The sequence below is a fragment of the Vigna umbellata genome, chromosome 4 (genome assembly GCF_029865625.1).
Source record: "Vigna umbellata cultivar VRB3 chromosome 4, Vumbellata_1.0, whole genome shotgun sequence".
Classification (NCBI taxonomy): Eukaryota; Viridiplantae; Streptophyta; class Magnoliopsida; order Fabales; family Fabaceae; genus Vigna; species Vigna umbellata.
This window is the reverse complement of record NC_142168.1, coordinates 20045926-20060135: the sequence shown is the minus strand read 5'-3', so window position 1 is coordinate 20060135 and position 14210 is coordinate 20045926. Positions and strand designations below refer to the sequence as shown.

General features: G+C 29.6%; 1 protein-coding gene across 2 annotated transcripts; it reads right to left on the bottom strand.

Moving 5' to 3' along the window:
* Positions 1–1612: 1612 nt before the first annotated feature.
* LOC148199480 (receptor-like protein EIX2) lies at positions 1613–5788 on the bottom strand. Of its 2 annotated transcripts, none has more exons than XM_088111367.1 (2): positions 2392–5788; positions 1613–1841 (listed from the first exon to the last, which is right to left on the bottom strand). In XM_088111367.1, exon 1 carries the CDS (start codon positions 5767–5769, stop codon positions 2407–2409), a length of 3363 nt encoding a protein of 1120 aa, XP_087967493.1. In that variant the 5' UTR covers positions 5770–5788; the 3' UTR covers positions 1613–1841; positions 2392–2406. The 2 variants fall into 2 exon arrangements, with proteins under 2 accessions (XP_087967493.1, XP_087967495.1); XM_088111369.1 differs by having other exon boundaries at positions 1613–1836.
* Between the last annotated feature and the right edge of the window lie 8422 nt (positions 5789–14210).

Here is a 14210-nt window from a genome sequence, read left to right as displayed (position 1 = left end):
ACCGCGACGTATATTAAAAAACAACCGCAGTCGTTTCCCTTTGCTGCACTAGTGATATTGATAATTTGTCTTCCTCAATGTTTTATGAGAAAAATAAATTGTATGATAATCTCGAAATATTTTCAATTTGTCTTAAATCTAGTGTGATTTTGAAATTTGTAGGAAGTTAAGAAGGAATAAGTGTGGATGGAGATAAGGTAAAGACAATTAGGGAGCGACCTATACCTAATCATGCAAATGAGGTAATAATAATAGTAGTAGAAATTTTCTTATTTTATGACACTAGTGCAGTAAGACTAAATGGCACCGGTTGCTTTTCTTTATAGGCACCGGTTCTACAACCGGTGCATACTCAAACGAGGTAAAAAGTGTACATTTTATGCCTCGGTTATGAACCGTTACGTAAAGGATACGATTACGCCTCGTTTCATTTGTAACCGATGTCGTAAGTTTTTTTTTTTATTAATCCTGCTACACTCTTCCACCGTTTCGAAACCAATCACAGAAGCATAAACAGAACCCTCATTATTTTTGTAACATGTTTCATCTGCAAAAGAGACCAAAAAACCCAATTCAGAACATGATCAAAGCTTGATGATGAATCTATGTTCCCCCTCCTTTGTGGTCCAAGAGTCCATAACTGAAAAATTGAACAACAAAAATATGCATGTTAGAAGATCAAGAACGAGATTGACAGATCCAAAATGGTGTTTCCAAGTCTCTGGATCCAAAAAGAACACCAAGACAAGATCCAAAAAAATTTCACTTACCAAGCCACAGGACCACTGCTGCGATGACCAGGACCGTGGGAGCGTGGGAGCAACTGCGGCAACAGAGACAACGTGCCACGGCGGTGCAGCAAGAACCCAACGGGGAGGCAGCGGCAGCAGGAAGACCACGCGACGATGGCGGCAGTGGCAGTGACGTTGTGGACGCAGCGGGGAGGCAGCGGTGGTGACATTATGGACGCAGCGGGGAGGCAGCGGCGGTGACGTTGTGGAGCGGATCTGAAGCGGATCTGGAGCGGCTTGGCGATTTGGGCTTGGCGATCTGGAGCGGTGGATCTGGAGGAGGCAGCGGCGGCAGCAGCGGCGGAGGCTACAGCGGAGGGGAAGAGGGAGAGCGCGGAGGGGAAGAGGGAGAGCGCGGAGGGGAAGAGAGAGAGCCCGAGAAAGAAGCAGTGGCTGTGCAAATGTACAAATGTGCAGATTAAAAAATCAGAACATGAATAGGCAACGGTCGTCTGTCAACCCGAGGCAATAGGGTCTTTTCAGAGAAAAAGTGTGCAGATATAGGTTTCGGGTCTTATTTAACCGAGGCAATATCACCGTATAGATTTCAGGTCTTCTTTTAACCGAGGCAATATCACCATTCTACCTCGGGTCTAGATATAACCGAGGTATATAGTTTTTTACGCTTCGAGTTTTACTTAACCGAAGCGTATATGGCGCGTTAAATTGCACTTTTTTTTACTAGTGTGATCAGAGGTTAGATGTGTAAATGTCATTATGCATATATATTCAATTTCTATATATGAAATAGTTATTAAGATGATACACGATGGATGCTAAAGTACAAACTATTGCTACAACCAAGCCTCATTTTCAAGATAGAATGCAAAAGCTAAAGATATTCATATTAACTTAAGAATAAAATTACAAATAGATTATACAATTATGACTATCTAATCATTAAGCATCATCATAAAGTGATTTTACAAGTATTTTACATTAGAAACTTCAACCTTCTAATCTTGCACTTCTTGCACTTCGAGCAATCTATAACGCTTTCATTTCAGAATGGAGTCTTGAAGAAAATCGATTTCAAGTGCAAATTCTGTGCTAAAATTCATAAGACAAAGTTAGTAACGATGAAAAAAAAATGGAAGACCAAATTTAAGTGGTCAACTAAATTAAAACAAAAATATAGAAACTCCCTAGAGTACAAAAACGTGTATAACATTTGAGCATTTTAAAATGGTCTAAGCATAATTCATCTGAAAACAAGAAAAATTCTAAAAACAGAGCACACTGTCTACAATTTCTTTACGCTAGCAAAAACATTTGTTTCCTGGAAAAGAGACTACCGTTAGCAAAGCCATGAATAGGAAAATAGGATATAATCAATGTCTAATTAGATTGATGAAATCCAATGTGTTTGTGAGAGAAAGAGACACATACTAATTGAAGTACTTTTGAATCTACTATTACCAAGGATAAAGAACTAAATAAGCAAATTCTAACAATTACATTCATACCAAGTCAACGTGTACATTTGTTTTAAGAAAGGCATTTTGCATTTCAATGTTAAAACTAGTTACTGATTTACTTAATCGAAGGAGAGAAATAAATACGATGAAATTCAAAGAAAGAAGTTGTTAGAATTGTGTACCTCTTAGTCTTTTAGTTACTTTTGGCATTTTGCTATGTTCACTTCAACCATTAGAAATAGACAGTCTATCAGTCTGTTCAAGAATCTCAAGTAAGCAATTCTCCATGGTTTGCAAAGTAGCAATGGCCCTAATAAGCCCCAAAAGCCTACGAAATATCCTATCCCCAAGCTCATGTACAATGCCTCATAGGAAAGAAAACCTTCTCCATGGACTGCTGCCTCTTGAGACTTTACTGTTGTCTGATTTCCAGCACAACTCTTGTTAAGTTGTTCACCACAAAGATCAATATTTCTTTCAAAACAAGACCCATCAAATGTATCCATGTGTCTTCCCAATGGGATTCTTCCAGAAAGAGAGTTGTGGGACAAGTCTAATTTTTCCAGAAAATCTATTTGAGAAATTGAAGAAGGAATTCTCCCATGGAATTGATTTCTTGATAAGTCAAGGGATTCAAGTGAACGTAAATTTCCAATCTCGGAAGGAATTTCTCCACTAAAACTGTTTCTTGATAAATTCAAAGAAACTAATCCGAGCATATATGTAATCTCTCTAGGCATTGTACCTGTTAAATTGTTGCACGAGAGATCAATGCTATGAAGAGTCAATTCGGGATTTGCGAAGTTGCGTTCCACACCTTTCCACATCCATGTTATGCGAAACGTATAATAACTATAACTGGAAATGCTATAAATTTCATAGTAAGTATTATTGTACCAATGCACACGATTCTCAGTTTCAATTTTGTTGATGTTGCTTCCAGAAAATGCAGTAAAATTATTTAAGCAAGTTGGAATTCCTCCTGATAAGTTATTTCTTGAAAGATCAAACAATTGAATACGTTTCAAATAACATAGAGGAAGGGTAAGATTTTCAGAGAAGTGATTCCCTCGCATGATTAAGATTATCAGTTGCTGCATGCTTTCTCCAAGCCATGATGGTATTGGACCACACAACATATTCTCACTCACATCCAGCATAATTAAGTTGTTGCAATTCTTCAAAGAGGAAGGCAATTCACCCATTAAACTATTGTTTCGTAAAACCAAAGCTTCCAATTTAACAAGGCTGCCCATGGATATAGAAATCTTTCCTGTCAATTTGTTGTTGCTTAAATCAAGAAACAATAATCGATCTACAGATTTCCAACAATCTGGAAGTTGCCCCTTTATTTGATTATCTGATAAATCTAAAGTGGCCAAGTTTGCAGCTGTGACGTTTCCACATAAGAATGAAAATAAATCTGAAAAATTATTTGAAGAGAGTAACAGCTCGGAAGCCTGTAGAAAAAATAATGGAACTTTTCCCTCAAATTTATTTGAATTTAAATTTATTGATGGTCTGGAAGGAAGCTTCAATTGTATATTAGGAATTGAACCAACGAGATTATTGTGAGACATATTCAACTCGTATATAGTCTGCAACTTATTCCAAAACCATTCTGGCACGAAATCACTTATACCACTATCAGATATATCAAGAATGATTAACGAACTTTGAGTTTGGAGCCAGTTTGGAAAAGCCTTACCTAGCTTGCAAGAAGCTAGAGCCAAGTAAGTTAATCGAAAAGGGGGAATCCAACTAGAGACAAATTTTAGAGACAACGAATTGTATGAGAGTGATAACAAATATAATTTGGAAAAATTAGAAAGATGAGATTCAGTGACATCACCTTCTAAAGAATTCCCATCTAACAATAAAGTCTCCAACTCAGATAGTAGTCTGATGCTCTCGGGTATCTTGCCAGTAATTTGGTTATAAGATAACTCCAATCTCTTAAATATGTGTCTACTGCACCATGAAGAGTTTTGAATGAAGCTCGGAAATTCACCATTCAACTTGTTATATGAGAGGTCTAATACCTGTAACCTGCACATGCTCCCAAATAAAGATGGAACCTTTCCTTGTAGTTTGTTATTAGAGAGATAAAGATATTCAAGAGAGTTCATCGATTTCCCAAATTCATCTGGAATGGAACCTTCCAAGAAATTATAATCAAGGTGAAGTGTACGAAGATTGGTAGTGAAATTAGAAAGCCAGTGAAATATAGAGTATGATCTCAACAAGTTATTGGAGAGATCAATGTGGAGAAGAGAGGACAAAGAATTCATTGTGGAAGTAGATGAAATAAGGAAACTGCTATCTATAAGACCGCTGCTTCGTAGATGAAGCTCTTGCAGTTTGGAGCTGATATTAAAATTACCTAGAAACATTGATGATGCTAGTCTAACATAAGAGAGGTCAAGGATCTTAAGAGATGGAAAATTTAGACACAGAGAAGGTGACAAAGAAATACTATTTTGAGGAAGATAAAGCTCTCGAAGATGAAGGCTAATGTTAAACAGGAGTTGAAGTGTTGATGATGTCAACATATTAGAAGAGAGGTCTAGAAGAGCAAGAGAAAGGGAGTAGTTGGAAGAATGAGAGTGAAACAAAGATTGAATATCATTATCTACAAGATTACAATCAACTAGCCTCAGCTCCCTTAAGTTTTGAAGGATCTTACTGATAGTTTGTAGCCACTGGCGAGAGGAGCCAAGATTATGCAATGAAGTGAGTTCAAGAACGGTCAAGGAATGGAGAGAAGATAACCACTGTGCATCCTTAGATTTTATATCAAAATTGCCACCCAGCCGAAGAGTATGCAAAAATGGAAGATTCCCAATGTGAAAAGGGATTGCTCCGGAAAGAGAATTTGAAACATTGTGTACCATATTCCTTCCATAATTACATCCAAGACTGAGATATTGTAGCTTGCTGAGATTCACAATTTGAGATGGGATTTTTCCGGAAAGAAAAAAGCCTCCAAGATCGAGATACTGTAACAGTTTGAGATTCCCAATTTGAATAGGAATTTCTCCCCAAAGATAATTGTCCCTAAGATTTAGATAGCGTAGTTGTGAAAGATTACCAATTTTGGAAGGAATCCTCCCCGCAAAGTCAGAATTGGAGAGACCGAGGTATCTTAAGTTGGCCAAGCCCATGAAGTCTGGGATGTAAATCCCAAAAAACAAATTATGGCTGAGATCTAGATGTTCAATATATTGCAAGCGGATCAATGAAGTGACATTGATTTCACCTCTCAACCAGTAATTGCTGTTTCCATGAAGATCAAGCCGAACTACATGAGCAGTACGATGGTTGCATTGAATGCGTTTCCATTTGCAGCAATCTGTAGTATTGTGATGATTGGTCCAAGTGGACAGCATGCCAAAGTCATCTATGAGACCTTCTTTGAAGCTGAGGAGTGCTTGCCTCTCCCTCTCTATGCAATTTGCTTCACCATTTTCGCTTGAGTTTTTCAATGTCACAGTACTTCCTGAGGCAAGCAAAGAAAGCAAGACAACAATATAAAATGTTTTCAGAAAATAAAATCTCATTATAGTTTTTCAGTTCTTTTCTCTTTGACCTGTGATGTTTATAATGCTCCATGGCTTCCATGGCTTCATTTATATCCATAATTGTACGGACGGGTGGTGGCTTTCTAAAGATCAGTAAAAGAGAGATGGTCTCGAAAATTGATTTCATAAAATTAAAGAAATAATAGAAAAAACAGAGTTCAAAGATATGGAAAGTAATTATTGTTTTAGCACAGTTGACTGCTTCAACTTACTTTTATAATACTTTAACATTTAGTTTTTTTTTATATTAATTAGATCTATAGTATACGCATTACATACAATTATTTATTTTGATCTAACTAAAATTTGCAATAAACAAATATTTTTCATTGTATTGATTTAGAACAAACAATCTAAATTGTCATATAAAATGATTTCAAATAGTTTACATTTTTTGAATATTAAAATTAAATTTGATGAGTGAAAGAGATCGTGATTAAACGGAGCAGATAAAGAGAAAGATAAAATTAAGGAAGATTAGTTTAATATAAGTTACCATAAAATTTTTGAAATGTCATTTTATTTAAAACAAACAAAGAATTGAATTAATCTGAAATTAATTTAATTTCTATAATATATATATATATATATATATATATATATATATATATATTCATTGACGTATTAATGCAACTTATTTTGATATGAATTAACAAAATATAAAAAAAATATTATATGATTGATGTTGACATTTATGTTTACTGTTTCATAACTTCGAGCAAAATAAATAAATAAAAGAAAAAACTATGGAGATCAATAAAAACAAATTCACTTCAAAATATTGATGTATAATTTAAAAAAACAATATAGAAAAAAAGGAAAATTAATATTAAGAATGCCTATATAAGAGTAAATATGACACATTTAGTAAGTGGCCAACATATTTTGACCCGGCTAATGTTCACACAATTTTATAGTTTTTTTTCTATAATTTATTTACTTCACGAAAAAGTATATGAGATGTCTATTTTTTCTATAAAAAATCTATTCAGTACAAAAATTTAAACTAAAGTCAATTTAATATAACCTTAAGAATATATATATATATATATATATATATATATATATATATATTATACTATATAAATATTCGTCTATGCTTATATTATTATTGATTGTTGTTGACATGTTTAGTCTTTTCTCAATTTTCTAACTTACTTTACAAAGTGGAAACTATGGAAATCAATCACATCAGAAGTAAATAAATTTTAATTAAAAAGAGACTTAAGACAGAGAAAATATTATTAAAAGTTGAATAGTAATGAGAACGAGAGTTTCAAATTCTAAATTTTGAATTCTATTAGAAGAGTGAACACGACATATTTAGCACGTCTCCGGAGCATCATTAAATAAATTTTTTCTTATAATATATATTTATACATATTTGTAATTTTTATGCATAAATACTAATTTTAGTTTTTACTTTTATTCATTTTATTTAATATAATTTTAATTTATTTAATTTGATTTTAATTTTTATTAATTTTATTTAATTTGAAATATTTTATTAATTTCATTTAAATAATTAATAGATTTTGACATATGTTAGTTCGTAGATTTTTTCATCATTTTAATTTAAAAAATATTCAATATCAAATTATAATACGTGTTATTGACTAGATCAATGTTTCATATTTATTTTAGTTTTGATTTTTTTTTCACTTTGATTCTATTATTTAAAAAAAATAGAATAATTTTATCATTCTCAACAAATTTAATTTTTAGATAAATGTTATACTAATATTTTTATTTAAGTTAACCTCTTTATTAAATATTCTTAATTTAGTTTGAGTTTATTTAAAATTTGAATTAAAGTTTTAAATATGAGGATTAATTTTAAAACTTCAAAAGGTTAAAAGTTACATGTGATATTTAAAATTCTAAGAGATTAAAAATTAAGAAGTAAGATTATTATTTTATGTGATTTTTAACCCCTTAAAATTTTAAATAAATGATATTAGTTCTTATTCTTAAAATTTTCGTTATAATTTTAAATCATCTCTAATCTTAAAAAAAACTTAATAGAAATGTAAATTTTTTAAAAAGTATTATTTTAACATTTATATAAAAATTAAATTTGATTTCAATATATAAATTAAATTTGATTTAAATTTAGAGAGGATAGAATTATTCTATTTAAAAAATTAAAATAAAATTGAAAAAAAATAACGAATAAAAAAACTGAATATAAAACAATAATATTGCTTTTTGGACACGAAATACTTGAACAAAATTTATAAAAATCGAAACGAAGAAATGATTAAATTAAATAAACTCAACGAAGTTTGAAACCAAATTAATATTTAGGCCTAATTTTTATCTAGATTTATTTATTTAAACAAAAAGATATTTATTTAAAACTCCAAAGAAGTAAATTAAACTTAATTTAAATTAATTTTTGGAGTATATATTAATTCATTTATGAAACCGTAGGTTACTACAAATATACAAAACAAAGTAATACCATGTCATGTATTCATCAATGTTGACATGGATTTTGTTGTTTTCTCATTTTTCTAACTTACTTTAAAAGATAGAAAATTAGGAAATCAATCACATCGGAAATAAACAAATAAATTTTTCTTAAAAAGAAAATAACATTAAAATTATTATCGCAATAAGAATCTCAATTTCTAAATTTTGAATTATGATTTATCAATAAGAGTAAACATGAAAAAAAAAAAAAATATAGAAAAAGCCTGCAAAGATCAGTTAGATGACTAATAAGAAAAGAGTAAGAAAAAACAGGTAGAACAGTCAATGATTTAAAAAAAAAAAAATCCCAACAATCTCTGTCTATATATAGAAGGTTTCTTTTTAAAGGGTTTTTACAATATCATAGTTTCAAACACACTTACTAAACATATATACAAACTTTTTTATCTTCTCTCTCACGTTACCCTTTCTAGATTTTTAGTTGAATAACCGAAAAAGATCTAATTGTTCTATAAATTTTTGTTTCATCCTCGTTACCACCAAGTAACGGATATATACTTATACTTCTACTTTCTTACTATTTCAATATTAATTAATTATTTTCTTTAAAAATAAAATATTTTGATAAAAAAAATAATATTATCAAATATTCAATATCAAAATAAAAGTATATTATTCTTTTTTCAATATCAAATATTTAAAATAAATTATAATTGTATACATTTACCAAATAAAGTTTAATATAACTAAAACATTTATTAAATTTGCAAATGTTAATGAAATATAGTTGATAAAATTTAAAAATATTTTAAATAAAATATAAAAAGAAAACAAATATTCAAATTAACAAATATTTTAAATGTTTCTTTGCTTCAATTTTTAAATTATAATAAAATTTCTTTTTTCATACACTAAAACAAATTATAATACAACACTTGATCAATATCACAAAAAAAAAAGAAAGATTAAACTAATAATAATTGAAATTGACATAAATCTATCATCTTTTAAACTTCAATATATATTAGATGGTGATAAAAAAGATTCACGGTAATTATATTAAATTATTATATTATAGTAAATATAATTTATTTATGCAAATTACTTATGAAAATGAATTAAGAAATAAAAATAATTAAAAAAATAATATCAAAACAATATTCTATATTATAAAAATAAATAACAAATAAAAACTATTTAAAAAATGATCAAATGTGTGTTCTAGAAAGAATTTGATAGACCATTAAATGAAATTGTAGAAAGAAAATTAAATGTATAATTAAGGATATGATAAAATAAAAATTACCTTAAATATCTAAGAAAATATTTCAAATATGAACCTAGTGGACATTTTAAGATAATTTTTTATATTACCTAATAAATGAAAGGTGTGTTATTGAACACTGAGAGTTAAACATTTTTATATAAATAAAAATATAGAATAAATAAAAATATTAAAAAAATAAAAATATTCAAATGTAAGATGTACAAAATATTTAATTGACATATATCATTAAAACATTATTGTATATAGATTGTAATAAGTAAAAAAATGTATATTGAAAATGTGAAAGAATTACATAACAAGTCTAACCATTACAAGAAAGAATAGAAAGTATGTAATATATATATATATATATATATATATATATATATATATATAATTTATTATAGTATTATAGGTTAAATATGTTTTTCGTCCCTGAAGTATAACTGATTTTTGGTTTTAGTCCCTATTCAAAACTTTGATGGCATTTAGTCCTCATTGTATTGAAACATGTAATATTAGTCCTTAAAAATAGACAGCGTCAAGTTTTTGTTGATCTGGCAAACAGCGAGGCCAGGTCCTCTGTCACCTTCTGTCTTAAGTATCTGTCACGTTGCATTTTTTCTTCGTAATCTTAGTTGAAGGTTGGAGTTTGTCTTGTTGAGGAGGTAAGATGATACGTATTGTTTTGGTGTTCTGCGTGTGAATATAAGTATTGGGGATTTAGGGTTTGGGTGTTCTGATGAAGGGAAAACCCCTGTTCCAGCGCAACCCTTTTTGTTAACAGCGCCAGATCTAGCTTGCAAATCGGGTCGTGACCCTGATCCGAAATGCGAAATCTGCTGATTCTGGGGCTTCGCTTGAAGAGGACGGCGCCATACAGAATGAGGCAAGGCGCATATGTAGTTCATGGCTTCATAGTCATACCCAATATCACGCAAATCACGTACTCTGTTCTGAACTTGTGGCTGCTGCTGCTGGGTCACCCAAGCAACCTTCTCTTGCCTTCCCCAAACCGAAAAGCAGCGTAAGTTTCCCCGAAAAGAAAAAACAACCAAACAAAACAAAAGGATCCATCACGGTGATGCAAACAACACCTCTTCTCCAAACAAAACAAAAGGACAGCCATGGTTCACGAAAAACGCTCGATTTCAATCATCCACACACGTGTCAATGACTTAATCTCATTCCATTAATTAAAAATGCAACGTGGCAGATACTTAAGACAGAAGCTCGCAGAAGATCTGACCTCGCCGTTTGCCAGATCAACAAAAACTTGACGCCGTCCATTTTTAAGGACTAATATTACATGTTTCAATACAATGAGGACTAAATGCCATCAAAGTTTTGAGTAGGGACTAAAACCAAAAATCAGTTATACTTCATGGACGAAAAACATATTTAACCCTAGTATTATATGTGTATATATATATTGAAATAATAAAAATATTAACTTTCTTTAAATAATATAACTCTAATATATTGTATTGCAAAATTTTAGATTTACAGTATTATTATCATTGTTGCTATTATTATTATCATAAATATTATCAGTAAAAAAATTTTTATTTTTCAAAAATTAATAATAGCAAAGTTAATTTTAAATTATATTAAAACAATAATAATTTTAATTTAATTTTATTCCATCTTTTAGGTAATAAATTTTTTTATCTCTATATTTTCAATTATATATTTTAAATTACTTTTCCATAATTTTTATTTTAATTTTAACTTTTTATATTTTTCCTTCCCGTTTTTGCAAAACAAACTAATAAAAAAAATTAGAAAATTCTTCTTATTTAGGTCCGGAGAAATAATGTTCTAGTAAGTCTATTTAAAGAATTTTTTATCAAAAAAAAGTATTAATTTATAAAAAAAAAACGTATTTTGTTTTTGTTTGTTATAATCTCTGTTGTTTGTAAGTAATGTAATATATGAACTTTTATGATTAAAAGGTCTATAATTTTTTTTCTCAACGAGAGTAGTATGTTCCAACGACACTTTGATTTAATGAATATTATATGTGGAATAATTCTCAAAGTTGTGTGAAAAAAAAGTTGTATATGAATTATGATTATTTTATTTAAATCATATATTTTATTGTGTTTAATTTTGAACTCATTGTTTAAGATTGTAGATTTATAAAATGGTATCTTAGATATAATAATGTCTTTAAAATAATAATAAGAATTAATTATTTTAATATTAAAATGTTAAATAAAAATAGAAATTTTATAAAGAATTTTATTATTTTAAAACACTTTACCTCTATAAATCAGTTTTGTAAAAAAAAATTGAATTCTCTCTTCTTGTTGTTACTTCTTGTTAATCTTTTGAAAGATCAAATACTCATGAAGTGATCCTCGCGACGAGCTATTGAGTTCTACCTAATAAGTTTTTCCATGAATAAGTAAGTTTTCTATATTATGTCTTTGTTTAATCTGATTTAGTCTTACAAGTGGGCTTTTCTTGTGTGCATGTGCTCTTTAAGTTATCTATCTAAGTATCTACTAATCAATGACATAATGGTATGTCGTGATTGTTCTTGTGATGTTTTTATGTATAGATAGAACATTGTGTGAAGTTAGAGGCGTTTTCGTGCTTTTAGAATTATTGAGTTGTCTTACAAGTTAGGAAAGCTAATTATATTTGTTTTTAAGTGGAATTATTTGGTTGATTTTATATAGCTACATTTAACTTGACTTGAAATGATAGTGCTTGATTAATATGTTATAGCAATGTATACTATATTACAATGTTGAAAGAATGAGATTTTCCAACGTTGTCTGGCTGGACTTGACTTAAGAGTATGACATTTTAATATGTCTCTGCAGAGTTTTTTAATCAAGTAATCTGGCTGGACTTGACTTAAGAGTATGACATTTTAAGTAATTGTAAGTTTATTAAGTGAGGATTTATTCAAGAGGCGTCCAATTACTCAATTAAAAGTCAAATGGGAGATTATGTGCACTGATACATCGTCGGGTGCCACTAATAGCATTGAGCACAACTCAGACAGTGGGTTCTCTTATTTGGTTGTCGTTGGGCGATGGTTTTTCTTACTAGGTAACACAAAAGTCGAAGAGCTCATTGACTTGGTGTTGTAGGGTGTCGCTTAGGGTCGATGGACGCCGTAAATCCAAATTAAATCCTCGTAGCTCCATAGGTGTCCTCGTTCGGTATCCATGGGATCCGTTGGACATTGAAGCTAGTGTTGGTTGAGATTCTTCTAGGAGCACCTCTCTTAGTATTCTACTGAGCGGGATTTTTGGCATCGGGGGGTTTTCAAACTGCATTTGCTTATTGTTTTGAACGTGACAATCGAATTGTTGATGATTAATACATGTATGATAATGTATGATGTCTATAATGGATTTTATATGTGATAATAGTTAACAAAGATGAAGTAAAGTGTGAATTGGTTTCAAGAAAGGAATTTCATGGAGAACTTCTAATTGTTGTGTAGTGTATGTATTGATCGATATATGTGCTCAAACAAGGAAATATCTTCATATTCTAATAATTATTCATACTCATATTGAGTTATGTAATGACGGTAGTAAGAGGTTCTAGTCTAAGGAATTTTAAAGACGTGAACCTTGTGTGTGGTAAGGTGAAATTTGTTGACAATGACTCTGGAGAGAACTTGAGACCACCATAAATGCATGTCTCTAGTGAATATGATATTAATGTATGTATTGGGATCATTGAGTTTATAAGAGTCTTTAATTATATGTTTTATTTCACACTGACTATTTGAATTATATAGCTTTTTATGAAATTTGTTAGCTTGTTGCATGCATATTTCTTTTGTATTAGCTTACCCTCTCTGTTATTTGTGTTTGTGTTTGCTATTCTTTTTTACAATATTCAACTTTACTAGTGTGAGTAGATGAAGAAACGGGTCTTGAACTATCTCAGAAAGAAGGTGATATAGTTGTATAGATATAGGATCTTAGGAGCTATGTTTTGCTTCTATCTTATGAAAAACTTTGTAACACCTATTATCCATTTTTAGTACCTAAGCTGTAGATATAAAACATCTTATATGCTAGTACAGTTATTTTGAATAAATATGATAGTCTAGTTTTATGTTTTGCTTTAACTATCATGAATTATCAGTTATATAATGTCTTATTTAATAGTTTTGCACTATTAAATAAGATAATCATTTTAATGAACAGGGGAGATGGGAAAGAAAATAAAGCTTAGAATTTGGAGATGACTTTTTCTTATGATTGAAAATTTATTATGGATTATTTTAGTAGTGAACCAATTCAAGAAATTCACTTAGAAAACTTTTAATCTAAACAATTTTAAATATATTTTAGATCATGTTTCGTATTAGAAATATGTTATTTTAGTTTCACCTATTATTTTTATATTCAAATAAAAAAACAAGAATACAAATAGATACAGAGGGATTGCATTATATATTTTCAAAAAATGAATTCAAAGAGTGGATATAGTCAAATGTGAATGGAAGAATACGAAAATGAAAACTACTAAATCAAAATGTGATTATATAGTGGTCATTTGACTAAACTAATATATCCAACAGTATTGATGAACCGTGTCCTCAAACTTTTAACTTTTTATTCAAATTTTGAACCAATTCTAACTTTAAATTAAAAGTATTTAATAAAAATATACATTTTAATAAAAATATTAGTATAATATTTATCTAAAAATTAAATTTGATTTTAATTTGGAGAGA